General features: G+C 45.0%; 1 protein-coding gene across 1 annotated transcript in view; it reads left to right on the top strand.

The window, feature by feature from the left end:
* Positions 1–2320: 2320 nt before the first annotated feature.
* Positions 2321–15165, top strand: part of CLIC4 (chloride intracellular channel 4) — a 52812-nt gene continuing 39967 nt past the window's right edge. Inside the window, exon 1 of the mRNA XM_037501353.2 lies at positions 2321–2461. Within this exon, the coding sequence (XP_037357250.1) occupies positions 2390–2461 (72 nt within the window). The 5' untranslated portion in view covers positions 2321–2389. The remainder of the gene's footprint in view (positions 2462–15165) is intronic.

A 15165-nucleotide genomic window follows, 5' to 3' on the forward strand; every position in this document is an offset into this window, starting at 1 on the left:
ACCTCATCCCAGGCCACATCTTGGTGCTGTGAGACCTGCAACAGATACAACGGAGAATACTTGCTGGTTCAAATTGGATCTGACAAACTTTCAGGTCCACCTCAGAAAACAGGGCCATTTTGAAATATTCTTTGCCTCAGAGCCAGCTTGGAAACTACTTTGGAGTTTCATTTGATTTATTTAAAAAAATTTTTTTAAGTCTTGGATCTGCTTTATACTGGTTCTCCTTTTTGGTTCCTTTTCAGGTGGTGAAGGTGGGGGAAGTCGGTGCTGGAAGGGGACTTTGGTTCAGTTCGTGAGTCCCTGAAGAATTAACATTGGGTTCAGTTCAGAGTCCAGTCAGACACTTCAGCTTGGTTTTGTTTCAAGTCCCCATCTAGGGAGCAGCCTGCTGCCTGTTTATTTCTTTTCCACAAACAAGCCGGTCACTAGGGAGTTGACATGGCTCCATCCTGGCTGTAGGGGTGAACAGGGACAGTACAAGGCCTAGTATCTAGAGAACAGCCTCTGCTGACTGAGTGGGACTTGCAGCTGGGCGAGGACCAGTAGTGCCCCACCCCCTTTAGATAATGAAACCAGCTCAGGGGTGTAAGTGCCTTGTGGGGTCAGGACTTAAAGAGTCTGATTGCACAGCCTATGCTCCTAACCTCTGGGGTACATGCTTTCTTTAACAGAGTCCCTACAGGAACATCTGAGCAACTCATTGTGGTCTGGGAGAGGAAGAAATTGTATGTTTCACTGTATTTTCATGTTTGTTCAAAATTTCTTTTTATTTTACTTTTTTTTTTTTTAAAAAAAGATCTATTTATACAAGAACTGGGGTACATGCCAGATGCGCGGGAGGGTGAGAGGATTCACCAGAGACAGAGTGGGTAACAGGACAGGCAGACTGATGAAATACACTGCTGAGGGGAGCAGCTGGCGCCCCAGAAGAGGTCTGCCACACCATGTGGGACCCTCACCCACTGGCCGGGATCGAACTGGCGCTGCAGAGGCTGCTGACAGCTTCATGGCGCTGTGCTCAACGGCCTGCGCCACCAGGGGAGGCCCATGTTCAAACTTTCTGATATGTGCAATGCACTAGGACAAGGAGACTAATCCTCTATGCCTGGCTCTTCGTGGGTTTGCCTAACCTGGGAAGTAGGGAGGAGTAGCAGTGAGTCAGGAAAGGGAACAAATAAGTAACTGTTAACAGAGGGGGTGGCATGTGGCCCAGGCATTCATGGCAATAAACCTGGAGCAGGTGCCTACCCTGTGCCTAGCTCGAAGATTCACAGCCCCTGCCCCCTGGGCTTAAAATCCATTGTGGTTTCCCCAATTTGAGGACCATCTCTATCCATGTCGTTCTGGTTCTTGTTAAAAGGGAGGAGAATGTGGAAATGAGATAAACCTGGGTGTGTATCTAGGTGATTCTGATGCTGGGCGTCGCCCCATTAGTAACTTCAAGATGAAGGCTTGGACGACCGCACAGCCTGCAGACACTGGGGTTGCAATCCAGAACTAGACTCTGGGAGGAGAGGGGTCCTGTGGGTGTTGTTCATCACACAAGTCTAGCCCAGAGCCTGGAACACAGCGGATTCTCATTAACACTCGTTTATATGCTGGCTCCTAAGATCGGAGTGAAGTGATCAGAGAGGAAAAGGGAAAAAGGAGTAAGTCAGAGGAAAGGGGGAAAAAAAAGGTGTTCCTAAGCAGATGAAAACTTTCCGAGACGCTGTCCTGGAAAAGACAGCTCCGCCTAACAGGGAGGTGGCCGCTGCGGGAAGGGGCGCCGAGGCCCGCGGGTGGAGGCGGGGGGCACCTGGTAGTCTCCCCAGGCCTGTGGAAGGCGTGAGGTCACCTGGCTCCGCGCCAGCGGCAGCTGCCAGGACGCGCCCGCGCTGCGGTGGGAGGCGGTGTCAGGCTCCAGTCCCCGGGGAATGTCTCTCCCGCCCCCTCGGGAGGCGAGACTGGGCGTCCCGCCATCGCCCCCCAGAGCCTCGGAGCCCCCCTTCCCTGCAAGACCACGCCCTCGAACCCGGTCTCGTCTCTTAGCTGCCTGCAGGCTTCGGAGCGGTCGGCCCGCCCATCCCGCGCCCAGGCCACGCCCACCCACCATAGACCACGCCCACCCCACCATAGGCCACGCCCCGAGCCCCGGCCGTCCCAGGCCCTCGGGAGAGTCCCGAGACCACCGCTGGCCCCGCCCCGCTCGGCCCCGCCCCGTCCCCGCCCCCGGCCCCGCCCCGAGGCTTGAAGCGGCGGGGGCGGCGGCCGCCTGGGAGTCGCGCGCGGGGCGTGGGCGGTGCTGAGGGCCGAGGCCGAGGCGAGCTCGACGCCGGGACCGTCCAGCAGGCGCCGCGCGGAGGGAGCCCGCCCCGAGCAGCCGGGAGCCGCAGCCGAGCCGGCCATGGCGCTGTCGATGCCGCTGAACGGGCTGAAGGAGGAGGACAAAGAGCCCGTCATCGAGCTGTTCGTCAAGGTGAGCCGCCGCCGTCCGGCGCGGGGCGGGGGTCCCGGGCGGGGGCGCCCCCGCGCCCGGCCGCCCCGCAGCGCCCCCGCGCGGCGCCCGCCCCGGGGCCGAGGCAGCCGCGCCGCGCCCCCGGCCCATTGTCTCGGCGCGCGCCTCCCGCCGCCGGGCGGGCCCGGACCCCAGAGCCGGGGCTCGGGCGGGCGGCGGCCCCGGGCGTCTCCCCGCGGGACCGGGGCGGGGGGTCCTGCCCGCGCGCCCGCCGCGCCCCGCCGCGCCCCGCCCCACCCCACACCACCCCACCCCACCCCACCCCACCCCGCAGCCCCCGGCGGGGAGTCGGGGCTCGGCCGGGCGCCCCGGCGGGGATGGAGCGAACTTCGCCGGCTCCCGGGGGACACTCGCGGCCGCGCGCCCGGCGGCAACTTTAATTTTCGGGGCCGTCGTCACAGATTTTTAAAAAGAGCCGCCGTTCCCGAGGCCCCGGCGGGGCCCGCCCCGTCCCGGGCCCCGACCGCCTCGGGCTCCGCCGTCCCCGCGGGCGCGGCTGATGCAACGCCCGGGCCGCTCCCCGCGGGGCCGCCTCGGAGGCCGCGCGCCCTTTTGTTTTTGAAAGAAAAACTGGTGGGGAAGCATTCTCGACTGGCTTGGGCTCTGAAGGGTTGACTTCCCCGCCTGGTGCTTGTTTTTCGATCCTGGCGCTGCCTGGGTTGCTCACAATGTTCTTTCCATCTTTTCTTTACTTTTTTCCCTTTTAGTAAAGAAGAGTAGACGTTCAGGACATCCGAAGGCAGCTGCGCGCCCCCAAACTCCCCTCAAGTCCTTGAGATTCTCTTAGTTACTTGTTGAAGCAGGCGCTTTCGGAGCTAGGTTCTAAATTGGAAAGTTAACAAGAATCTAGAATAATTTTTGTTCTTTCCTCCCCCCCCCAAGCTTTCATTTTAAAGACAGGAAGATCCTGAAGGGTGTATTTGATCCATGGAGAGAAGAAAGGACCAGCAGATGACAGAAACATGTTTGTTTTGGGATTTTCTTTGGAAAAGTTACCAGCTTTAGAAACATTTCGGTTCAGGGAACTGAAACAGCAAGTAGGTATAGAGCCCCCCAGGATGTCGTCAACTTTAAGTGGCAGAGTGCTTTAGTAGCTAAAGTAGGATAGTACTTTAAGGTGCAGAGAATGTAAGCAGGAACCTAAAGTAAGAGAAAGGAGGGAATGGAAGGCAGCATGGAGAAGGGGTAGGAGTGGGAAGGAATTCCCATAATCTCCAAACTAGTGTATCTGCTAAAAATCTACAAAGACCACGATATTTAATGGTGAGACTTTAGAGGATATTTAATGGTGAGACTTTAGAGGTAACGTTAAGTTTAGAATCAGGTGAGAATTATTTCGGTAGTGACTGCTTTTCAGCATAATGCCGGAGGGCCTCGCCAAAACAATCAGACAAGAAAAAGAAATGAAAGTATATTAATTAGGAAGAAAGAGATCATTGCTTAATGTCCTGCGTCTGTTAATCGTGTAATCATTCTCCTGCTGAAGTCATTTGCATACTCCTTCCCAGTTTTCCATATTTGTGTTGGGATCAATAGTTAGTCCCAGCAATAACATTTGTGAAGCTATTATGTAATTTCCTTTTTAAAAGATTTATTTATTTTAAATAGAAGAGCTAGGGTGTAGGCAGAGGTGTGAGGGGGAGGGGAGTAAGGATTCACCTGAGACAGAGTGGGGAGCAGAAAGGGCAGATTGACTGAAATACACTGCTGAGGGGAGCAGCAGGCAAGACAGGAGAGGTCTGCTGTGCCATGTGGGTCAGTTCCCTGGCCTGGGATAGAACTCCTGCTGCAGTGGCTTGCTTGATAGTGCTGAGACTTAACCCCTTGTGCCACCAAGGAGGCCCAAAGCTATTATATTTCTTATATTTAGAACTATTAAATGTTTGTGAGCAAGCTAAAAGTAACCTGCTTACCACTCACTGGTTGTAAGCCTTTCTCATGGGTCTTGGTGGCAGGAACCAGGGTTCAAGTCACAGTTCTGTACTCACTGAGTTACCCTGGGCAAGTTGTTTTCCCTCTCTGAGTCCTGTTTTCCTTGTTTGTGAAATAAGTAAAATGTTTTCTGCTGCCTCGTGATGTAGCGTAGGCAAAACTTTCTACTGCTATAAACCAGGATAGTTGTTTTGAGAGAAAAAAAAATAAAGGGTCAGGTAAATTGTGGTGAACAGTATTCTTGGTTTATTTTCCAAACCTCTGTGGGACAAAGGGAGAAAATACCTTTCTGAATATAGTTATTTAGAAAGTGGGGAGGCAGAAGTTGTGGTTTGTCCAGTGTGTTAAAGTGTTAATTATTCTGCCAAGATGTTTGAATTTGTAGTGGCAAAACATTGTCTACATTTAAAGTCATGAATGAAAGGTTATTGAGCCTATCTGTTGAGGTAGCTCTCTACATTTGAGCGAAGTGGACTAGGACCCTCCCAACTAGTGACTAAACTCAGCTACATTTCCTCTCTTGTTGAATATTATTTTTGGAGCTCTCTGCTCATGAGCTCAGTGACTCTAAATTGCCTGTACAACCGCAGTACTCTATTTTTTTACTGTTTACCCCATTACCACAGGATAAAGACACCCTCCCAATAGTAAAAGAGGCTTACAAAGGTTGTTATGGTTGACAGTAGAGGTGTCCTTTTCTCCCCACTCTAAGGACCCTGTTGTGACATACCAGCCCTGGTTGGGAACCATTGACCGTAGTGTGAAGTTCAAACCCTTCAGGGCATGAGGTCCCTTATAATCTGACTGCTTCTAATTCAATTTGTCATTTACTAATAGTGTGTCCCAAGACACATGACTTAAACCTTCCTGTGCCTCACTCACAGTTGAACTATTAATAGATCAACTCAGGGGAATAGACTTGTTACTGTATGTAGCATATAATAAGCTTGGAACAGTGGCCAGTGCACAGTAAGCACATAAAACTAGTTGTGTGTCATTTTGCAAGTACATAAATTTATATGCAGCTCTCCCCTATAAGATGGACAATAAGTTCCTTGAAGGTCTGTGTGTTGTTCTGAGTGCCTGAGACAGAGAGGGTACCAAATGCTTGCACTGAGATTGTTTCCTTCTTTCTGAGCATTTTACTGTCAATATTTGTCTGCCATGCTTTGGAATTGGGAGCTACTTACTTAGATCTGAATCTCTAACCTTTGTCCTGTGTTGAACTTTGCCTAGCCTCCAACCTCTAAAACTCCATGTGGTTTTTATCTATCCCCTTCTCTCCTTCTCGCCTCTCCCCTCCCCCCTCCATTTAGTTTTTCCTAAACTTTTCTAGACTATCTGCTATATTTTCAACTAACATTTCTTCTTGGCTGTGATCAGAATTTGGGAAACAAGATTTCTGTATTGGGTAAAAGTAAATATTAATAGTTGAACCACAAAATGAGAGAAGTTGAAAAGAGACCAGATTTTTCTTTTGCTGTGTAAGCTCAACGCTTCTGACACTGCTGTCGCCCTGTCTCCTATTGGTAGCTGTGGTATGATGTGATGGTATTTCTGATCATGGTTTAGAAAGAGTCCCTCTGTAGAGTTTTTGAGCTGGAACATGTTGGTGTACTATATTGAATTGGACAGTCGCTATTGACAAGTCACTAAGTTGCTGAGATGGGGCAGTGGTTGTAAAAGTTAATCTGGCGCTGGGTGGCATAACTCATAGAATAGCTGTTGGGGATATGGGGCATGGTTTCTGTTGTATGTGAAGCCAGACTTCTTGGCTTGAGTCTGGCTTTTAGTAGTGTAGTTAGTAGGCATGTTTCTTAAGTTCTCAATGCCTCGGTCTCTTGACCTGTAATATCAGGTTAATAATAACAAATTTATAGGGCTCCATAGGTGATTAACTGGCAATTTCTGTGGATTAATTAAGATAATCTAAGCTGTTGTAATAATCTGTCCCAAACAATGGTTCAAACAAGATGGACACTTCATTTTTACCTTGGAGTCCAGTCTAAATGTTGGGGTGATTTTACTCCTTTAAGTCATTTAGGTTACCAAGGCGCTTTCCAGCTTGTTTTTCACCATCCCCCAAAACATTTCATTTTCCGAGTTGTCACAGCTACTTGCAGCTGGTTGGAGGTGTGGAGAATGGAGGAGGCACATCTCTTAACTGTGCCAGCTCAGAAGTTCTACTTGTTACTTCCTTTCAAACTCCATTAGGGAGAACTTCATTACATGATTTCATGTGGCTGCAGGAGTGCTGGGAAATGTGATCTAACTATAGACCACCCTATGTAAAGCATCGGGGATAGTGCTTGGCACGCAGTGAACAACTGATTTTTGATAGGTGTTCATGATGATAGTATATTAAGTATGGGCTTCATTAATAGGATTCAGGAATTCTGAATCAAATTCTGAATTCAAATCATTGAGCTTTTATGAAAAATTTTATGTGAGTTTCTTTTTAGAGAGTCTTAGGGATCATTATACTAAAAAAGCTAATGGTAGAATTGTGATTGTTAAGTATTATTGTAAGCACGGTGTACAAGAAGGGATTGATCATAAAGGTCAACTTCCATGCTTATGGCATGAAATATTTACTGGCATGAACTAAGTCTAATACTGAGTTAGTTACTATGGAAGATTTGAGAACTTATTAAGCATGTCCTACCTTTGGGTTTATAAACTTTATTGGAAAGAAAACAGCAATACAGAATGGGCTAGGAGATATGGAGAAAGATGGAAGTTAACTTCAAAAAGTGGGTGTAAGGGGTGGAGGGTGACTAGAATGGAATTGTTAGTTTTGACATTGTTTGTAGACTTTTTTTTTAAAGATTTATTTATTTATGCATATAAGAGCTGGGGTACAGGCCAGAGATACGGGGGCTGAGAAGGATCCACCAGAGACAGAGTGGGGAGCAGAACAGGCAGACTGACTGAAATATACTGCTGAGGGGAGCAGCAGGCAAGACAGGAGAGGTCTGCCTCACCATGTGGGTTTCTCCCTGGCCAGCTGGGGATCGAACTCCTGCTGCAGAAGCGCGGTTTGCTTCATAGTGCGGTGCTTAACCCCTTGCGCCACCAGGGAGGCCCCATTTGTAGACTTTTTATAGGAAACAGTAGACAGAAGAGCAAGAACCAGGAATGATTCAAATTCAGGATCAGACAAATTACTTAAAAGTTGAGGATGAGGGCTTGCCCGGTGGCGCAGCGGTTGAGCGCTGGGTTACGAAGCTGCCCGCAGCCTCTGCGGCACTGGTTCGATCCCTGGCCACCGGGCGAGGGTCCCACATGGCACGCAGACCTCTCCTGCCGCCCGCTGCTCCCCTCAGCAGTGTACTTCGGTCCTTCTGCCTGCTCTACTCCCCGCTCTGGCTCTGGTGAATTCTCTCACCCTCCTGCATTTCTGACTGTACCCAATGCTTGTATAAATAAATAAATAAACAAATAAATAAATAAATCTTAAAAAAAAAAAAAGTTGAGGATGATATTTTTAAGACCTAATTTAGGATTTTTGTTTGTTTGTTAATATGATTGTCCTATACTTATTTGTTCTCCCAACACTTTTCTATATTTTTTAAAGATTTATTTTTATTCATATATGCGTACAAGAACTAGGGTGTAGGTCAGAGGTGCAGGGGCGAGAGGGTTCACCAGAGTGTGGAGTAGAACAGGCAGTTCTACTGAAATACACTGCTGAGAGGAGCAGCAGGAGAGACAGGGGAGGTCTGTTGCTATCATGTGGGTTAGCTCCCTGGCAGGGCATTGAACTTAGACTGCAGAAGCTGGTGATAGCTTGATAGCACTGAGACTTTAACCCCTGTGCATCCAGGGAGGCCCTATTCTATTTTTTGGATTGCTGTCTAATCAACAATTTACCAGTGGCATTTGGGAAGGTGCAAATGGATTGGTCAGATACCCAAACTCTCAGCTGTTTTGCCATAGAGTGGGAGTTCTTTAGAAGAACTGGGGTGTAAGCCAGAGGTGTGTGTGTGGGGATGGGGGTGAGAGGATTCATCAGAGACAGAGTGGGGAGCAGAGCAGGCAGATTTACTGAAATACATGGCCGAGGGGAGCAACAGGTAAGACAGGAGAGGTCTGCTGCACCATGTGAGTTAGCTCCCTGGCTGGGGATTGAACTCAGGCCATAGCAGTGATAACTTTGAGTCTTAACCTCTAGGCCACCAGGGAGGCCTTTTTTTTTTTTAAAAAAAAAAAAAGGAAAACAAAGATAAATGGAAAAAAATTTTATAGGCTGTTGAGAACTTGTTTTAATCACTGAACTAAAACTAACTCAACATCAAGTCACTGTTACCTTGGATCTCATTAGTTTGTCCTTCGTTTGAGGTTTCCAGAAGGGAAAATTCAGGAGATAGAAATGAATGTAAAATGAGAAGTTAATGGGAACTGTGTTCTTGTTAGGTGTTGTCCGGGCTGTTCCTGAAGAACGTAACAGTGCTGCTCAAGACAAAGGCCAAAGGCCTCAGCAATGTGGGGTGCTGAACAGGACCCAGGCTGGGGAAAGGACAGAGGAGCGCTCTGAGTCTAGGGGACTGAACACATGACAAGCCGAACAGTATGCATAATGATAGCAAAGAGGCCAGGGGAGAACCTGGCTGGCCTAAAAGTTATACTTGGTTTGGAAGGATGGTTACCGAGATGCCTCGGAGCCAGCAAAGGGTGATGAACAAGACTTTCCTACTTCCTGTTTCATGAGAGCTGTGAGGCTCAGTGTCCTAGTGTCTGCTGATCAGGACTTGGTGAGTCCATAAAAGGGAAATGTGCTAGGCAGGGTGGGAAGTGTGATTAAGGCATGAATTAAGATTTCAGCCAAGTAGGGGAGTAAATTAAATTGGCTTTGCTCATTTTGGAGGCTCTTGTAGAGAATGAAAGGGAGTTTCTGAAGGAAAATAACTTCTAGGTCATGATTACAAACTGTCCAAGCGTGTTTTGCAGAAATCTAAATTTAATTTAGGCCATCAGTTTGTGAATTCTCTTCAAACTTTTAATCCTGTTGTCTTTTTTTTTGAGACTTGGCTTTTATCCCTCAGTATTCAGTACCAAGTATTGGTATGAGGAATATCAATTAGCCTTATTTGGTTTCTGGTTTCTTTCCCCCCCTTTTTTTTTAAAGGTATAAACCAGGCGACTATATAGCCTAAATACATGCAAGTAACAACTTAATGCAGATAAATTGAACTACATTTGAAAGTTGTGCCAAAGATAAACCAGAAATATCTTAAAAATTTTAGGAGTGTCTTAAATTTGAACTTTAATGTTTTGAAGAGGTAACCATATTAGAACCAGGGCCAGTACTCGGTGTTCATCACGCATGTATCTTGTTTCATAATTTTTTTCTTTTTGCTTTTCTTGAAGCTGAATTATAGAGGAACTCTTGTATAAAAAAATTACTACTTCCAGCTTTACATGTGAAATAATTCAACCTGATGAAGAGGTTTTAGTTTTCTTTGTAGAAGAGGCATAAATATATCTATCATCTGTGATAATTTAAATATTGAATGTTACTACCACACAGCATAACTATTTATTTGTATGTATGAGAGAAGAAAAAAAGAGAATCTGTACAAATTTCTGAGACTACAAAGCCAAACAATTAGATAAAAGTAAAAGTAAGTAAGAACCTTTAAGGATATGTGAGTTCCATGCATGTTAACAACCTTATTTCAAAGGTAGAAACCAGGTGGTAGATTACTAGAGAGAAAGGTCATTAAAAACTAAAGACTCAAATCAGGCTGTTGTAACACTTGGGATGGTGGAAGAGTGGTAACCAAGAAACCAGACTCCATCGACTCTTTGGAAGAAAAGGACGGTGGTTAAGCTTAAGAAAAGACATTTTGGGCATATACCCAAGACTGAACTGAAAAATTTTCAAAGACATAAACTTAGGAAAAGTATGCAGTTTGATACAAGTTGATGTTTTAGGTTGCTGTGTGTTTTAGTTGCATAGGAATCCAAAATTGTGTTTTAAAAATTTTTAAAGCTTGTTGATATTTTATTAAATAATGTAAAATTTGTCACTAGCCATCAGTAACACAGACTTTATTTACATTTTATAGTTTTCAACAGGACCATGGATTGCATATATACTGTTTTTAAAAAATGATTTATATAAGTAGTGTCTAACCTTTGTTTTAATTTAAATATTGGCCCTAATTTTGAAAAATAATGTCAGTTTCCTGGTATATTCATTTGTATATATTATGCTCTTTTAAAAATGTATTTTCTTCCAATTATAAAAGCTACATTTTTGCTGAAGACAACTTAGAAAACAGAAAAGCACAAATAAAATGAAAATCACTTGAAACTCCTTCTAGAAATGACTACCTTTGCTATTTCACTATATGTCCTAACCTTTTTTCCATAAACTCACATGAATTATTGATGAGAGTTTATGTATAATATTTTAAAGTTCATGACAGCAGAATACTTGGATGAGTGAAAAACAAATCCCAATCTAATATGTAAGAAATATTGAATTAAAAGTAAGTGTTGATTTAAAGAAAATGTATTTAGATATTATCAAAGAGAACTCAGATTGCATCTGGATTCATCTTCCTAACAGCACTGAAAGAGCTTGTACCCTGTTTGATCTTTGTCTGAAGAAAGCAAGCTTTTATGTTGTAAAATCTGCCAACATCTAGAATTAGATATTGATTAAAGATTTAATGGTGGGCCCTCCTTTGTGATCTTTTGGATAAATCTATTCTGAAAATCTAGGTTATCTTTTAGTATTAATTTCCCCCTTCAACGTCTATGTAGTAGGTAACATATACCCATTTTATAGGCTATAAGATACAATCTTTGGGACCACTTGTATACAATGTAAAGATTATAGTAGAAACCAACATGAGTTGGATACTTTGCTGTGCTAAGTGCTGGAGAGAGAAAGAATTAATAGGCTCCTTGTCTTCAAGGAGCTCCCAGCGTAATCTAATTGGCCTTCAGAGGGTGAGTAAATGAGTGTGGTTGATTTTAATCAGGTGCTTAGACACCACCTTTGTTTTATACAATACAGTGACTTTTTGTCTCATCTGCTTTTAAAAATCAAGTTAAATTAAGGTCCTAAATGATTTATGTGGTGACTTAAACTTGATAATTGATGTAGAGATGAGTAAAATGTTTACATTTCAGATGAAAGATAGTTGGTATTACAAAATCTACGAAGTATGGTGTATTATCAGGTGCTCAAAGTTATTTTTCCCTCAATAAATTGTTGTGTGTTATGTTCTGTAATTTTAATCTGTCTACTTGGATACATTAATGATATTTTGCCTTTCATATTCAGTTGAAGGAGGCAAATAAATGACTGCATGTCTACTAGTGATAAGTGCTGTGAAAACTTGAAGTAGGGTAGGGAGTACAGAGAATGATAGAGGGGATGTTATTTTTAATTTATCAGGACATTCCGCTAGCCTTTCAGAGACTAGTGTATAGGAAGGCAAGAGACTTAATTAGGAGTCTACTTAGAATCCAGGCAAGAGATAATGGTGACTTGGACTAAGGTGAGGAAACAGTCTGATTTTGGATATATTTTTAAGATGGCGGTAGCAGCATTTTCTGATGGTCTGGATATGGGATGTGAGAGAAAAAAGAGTCATTTCTAAGACTGACACTTTTGTTCTTTTTTTAATTTTAATTTTATTTTTTTTTAAAGATTGATTTATTTATACAAGAGTTGGGGTTCAGGCCAGAGGTGTGGGAGGGTGAGAGAATTCATCAGACACAGAGTGGGGAGCAGAACAGGCAGATGACTGAAAACACTGCTGAGGGGAGCAGCGGGGCTAGATAGGAAAGGTCCCCCCGCACCGTGTGCGTAGCTCCCTGGCCAGCCGGGAATCGAACCTGTGCTGCAGAGGCTATGGACAGCTTCACAGCGCTGTGCTCAACCTGCTGGGTCACCGGGGAGGCCCTGTTCTTTTTTATTTATTTTTATTTATTTATGCATACAAGAACTGGTGTACAGGCCAGAGATTCAGGGGAGTGAGAGGATTCACCAGAGACAGCGGGGAACAGAACACAGGCAGACTGACTGAAATACACTGCTGAGGAGAGCAGCGGGTGAGACAGGAGAGGTCTGCCACACCATGTGGGTATCTTCGCGGCTGGTGGGGATCGAACCAGCACTGCAGAGGCTGCGGACACCTTCACAGCGCACTGAGCTCAACTGCCTGTGCCACCAGGGAGGCCCTGGTTTTTGCTTCTTAAAGATTTATTTATTTTTGCAGACAAGAGCTGGGGTGTAGGCCGGAGGTGTGGGAGGATGAGAGGATTTACCAGAAACAGAGTGGGGAGCAGAACAGGCAGATTGACTGAAATACACTGCTGAGGGGAGCCTGTTGGAACAGGACTTCTAAAACACAACTAGAAGGCTGTGGTCCAAGGCCATTTTTGGTGGCTATAAGGGGAGTCTCTGGAAGCAGAGGGAACATACAACTCTCCTTAAAATTGAAGGTGGTGGGCCTCCCCGGTGGCACAGCCATTGAGCGCTGGGTTGCGAAGCTGCCCGCAGCCTCTGCAGCGCCGGTTCGATCCCCGGTTGCTCCCTGGCCACCGGAGGAGGGTCCCACGTGGCGCGCAGACCTCTCCTGCTGCCCGCTGCTCCCCTCAGCAGTGTGCTTCGGTCCTTCTGCCTGCTCTGCTCCCTGCTCTGGTGAATTCTCTCACCTTCCCGCGCTTCTGACTGTACCCAGTGCATGTATGAATAAATAAATCTTTAAAAAAAAAAATTGAAGGTGGTTATGCTTGAGGTGAAACTGAATTCTTTCAAGTTAAGAGATGTGCCTGTGTGTACAAAGGAAAGAACCACTCAGTGAGTCCTGGTTGTGAATGGAATAAAGCCAGTCATCTGGGGAAAGGTAATGCATGCCGATGGAAATGGTGGCCTGTTTCGCATCAAATTCCAAAGCAGCTTTCCTGCTAAGGCCATTGGACACAACTCTGTGCCCCTCAAGAATTTAAACTTAGAGAAAATCCAATAAATGAAAGTGGATTTGTACAACAACCACAAAAAGAAGTGTGTAACATCATTCTGTAACTGAGAAGAATAAGGAAAATGTCCAGGATCTAGTTCTGACCAAATTCTGAGAAACTCCTAACACTTGCGGGCTGGTAATGTAGGACATATTGGAAAAGGAGGAAAAAAATGGAATTGTAATAAAGCAGTAGTGAGAAAACCGAGAGTGAGGTATCAAAGGAATTAGGAGAGGTTTGGGAGGGGAAGTAACCAGTTGTGTCAAGTAAGATGAGATCTGTTTGACTTTTCAGCCTGGCAGTTTTTGGTGACCTTAAGAGTGACAGCTTTGGTGGAGTGGTCGTGGGGAAGCCATAATAGAGTTGGTGGAAGAGTAAATAGGAAGTAAGTGTGGAGAGACACTGTGTAAAGCTAAGTCAGGTAAGAAACCTAGGTACGTAGAAGAGACAGGTGGGAAGCTGGAAGGGGATACATATGAAGGGAAAGCTTTTAAAATATGAGCTGTGAGAGCTATCATGTAGGAAGGAATGCTATGCACTGCCATCTTAGAGAGGAAAGTATTTCTTATAAGTCATAGTTCACTAGGTCAGGCTAGGAAGATCTGGTTTGTATAGTTTTGAAAAGACACATTCCCACTGACTTATTTTTCTGTTGCATTTCCCAAATGCATGAGATAGAAGAAATAAGTAAAAGAGCATTTCTTAGTTAATTAAAATATAGTATTTATAGAGTGCTTTCCATTACATGTGTACATGTATTAACTCATTTGATCTGAAGGAATATTACAGAAGCTTTTTTTTTTTCCCCTTGCATAGGGTTGATGTCAGAAAAGACTGGTAGGAAAAGAAGAAACAAAAGTTCACATGGTTGGGGAAAAGAAAGTGCCTATTACCTATTAAATCATAGAAATCTTCATACAAGGAACAAAAGATAGAAGGGAGAGTGCTTGACTGTGTTCTGGTCCCTGAGGATGTGACTTGACAACCTCTGAGATGAGAGCTACAGTCATCCTGTCCCTCAGCAGGGACCCATGTGCTAGATTGCATTGTTGCCCCTATTGCTTGTTAAGGTTCTTTCTATCCTTGGTAATGTTGAGGTCTGAGATCCCAGATTTGGAGCCAGTGGTGATTGTCAGCTTGAAGTAGCATTGTGTAGACACTGTAGTCTATTTCAGACTTGAAGATTGCTAGAATTAGTATTCCAAGTAGGCACCTGAGTTGTCATTTAAAAGCCAGCATCTTTGTGTTATGTTGGTGTAGTGTCAGTGTTTTGATCTGGTTCTGCTTTTCTCTAGCTGCCTTAGTGTCTCCACTGGAGTGTTAGTATCTACCTCATGGGCTTTTGTAAAGTTTAGGAGAGTCAATATAAGAAAAGTACTTGGTGTCTGATGCATCCTAAGTGCAGTGAAGTTTGCTTATTATTATTTCATGGACCTTTAGGAATGCTGAATTAAAACTGTGTTGGTCCATGGTTAGTTTATTTAATATATGTGATTCAACCTCCAGGATGTTGCTAAGAAGAAGCATCTGCCAGGCTTCTGTTGCGAATAGATGGGGAACTTTCCATTCTTTATCAGAAGAGCAGCGTTAGCACACAAAAAGTCTGAGATTAGACTTGAACTTATTCCTGAATTAACTTCCATGAACCATGATCCTGTTGACATTACTAGGTAACTGAAGGGCAGTCAGATTGGACTCTGTCATCTTTTAACCATCTGCCTCAGCAGCTCTTTCTAGACTTGTAGCTA

This window comes from Talpa occidentalis, unplaced genomic scaffold (assembly GCF_014898055.3).
Source record: "Talpa occidentalis isolate TD23 unplaced genomic scaffold, MPIMG_talOcc4v2.1 talOcc4.9, whole genome shotgun sequence".
In the NCBI taxonomy this organism is placed as follows: Eukaryota; Metazoa; Chordata; class Mammalia; order Eulipotyphla; family Talpidae; genus Talpa; species Talpa occidentalis.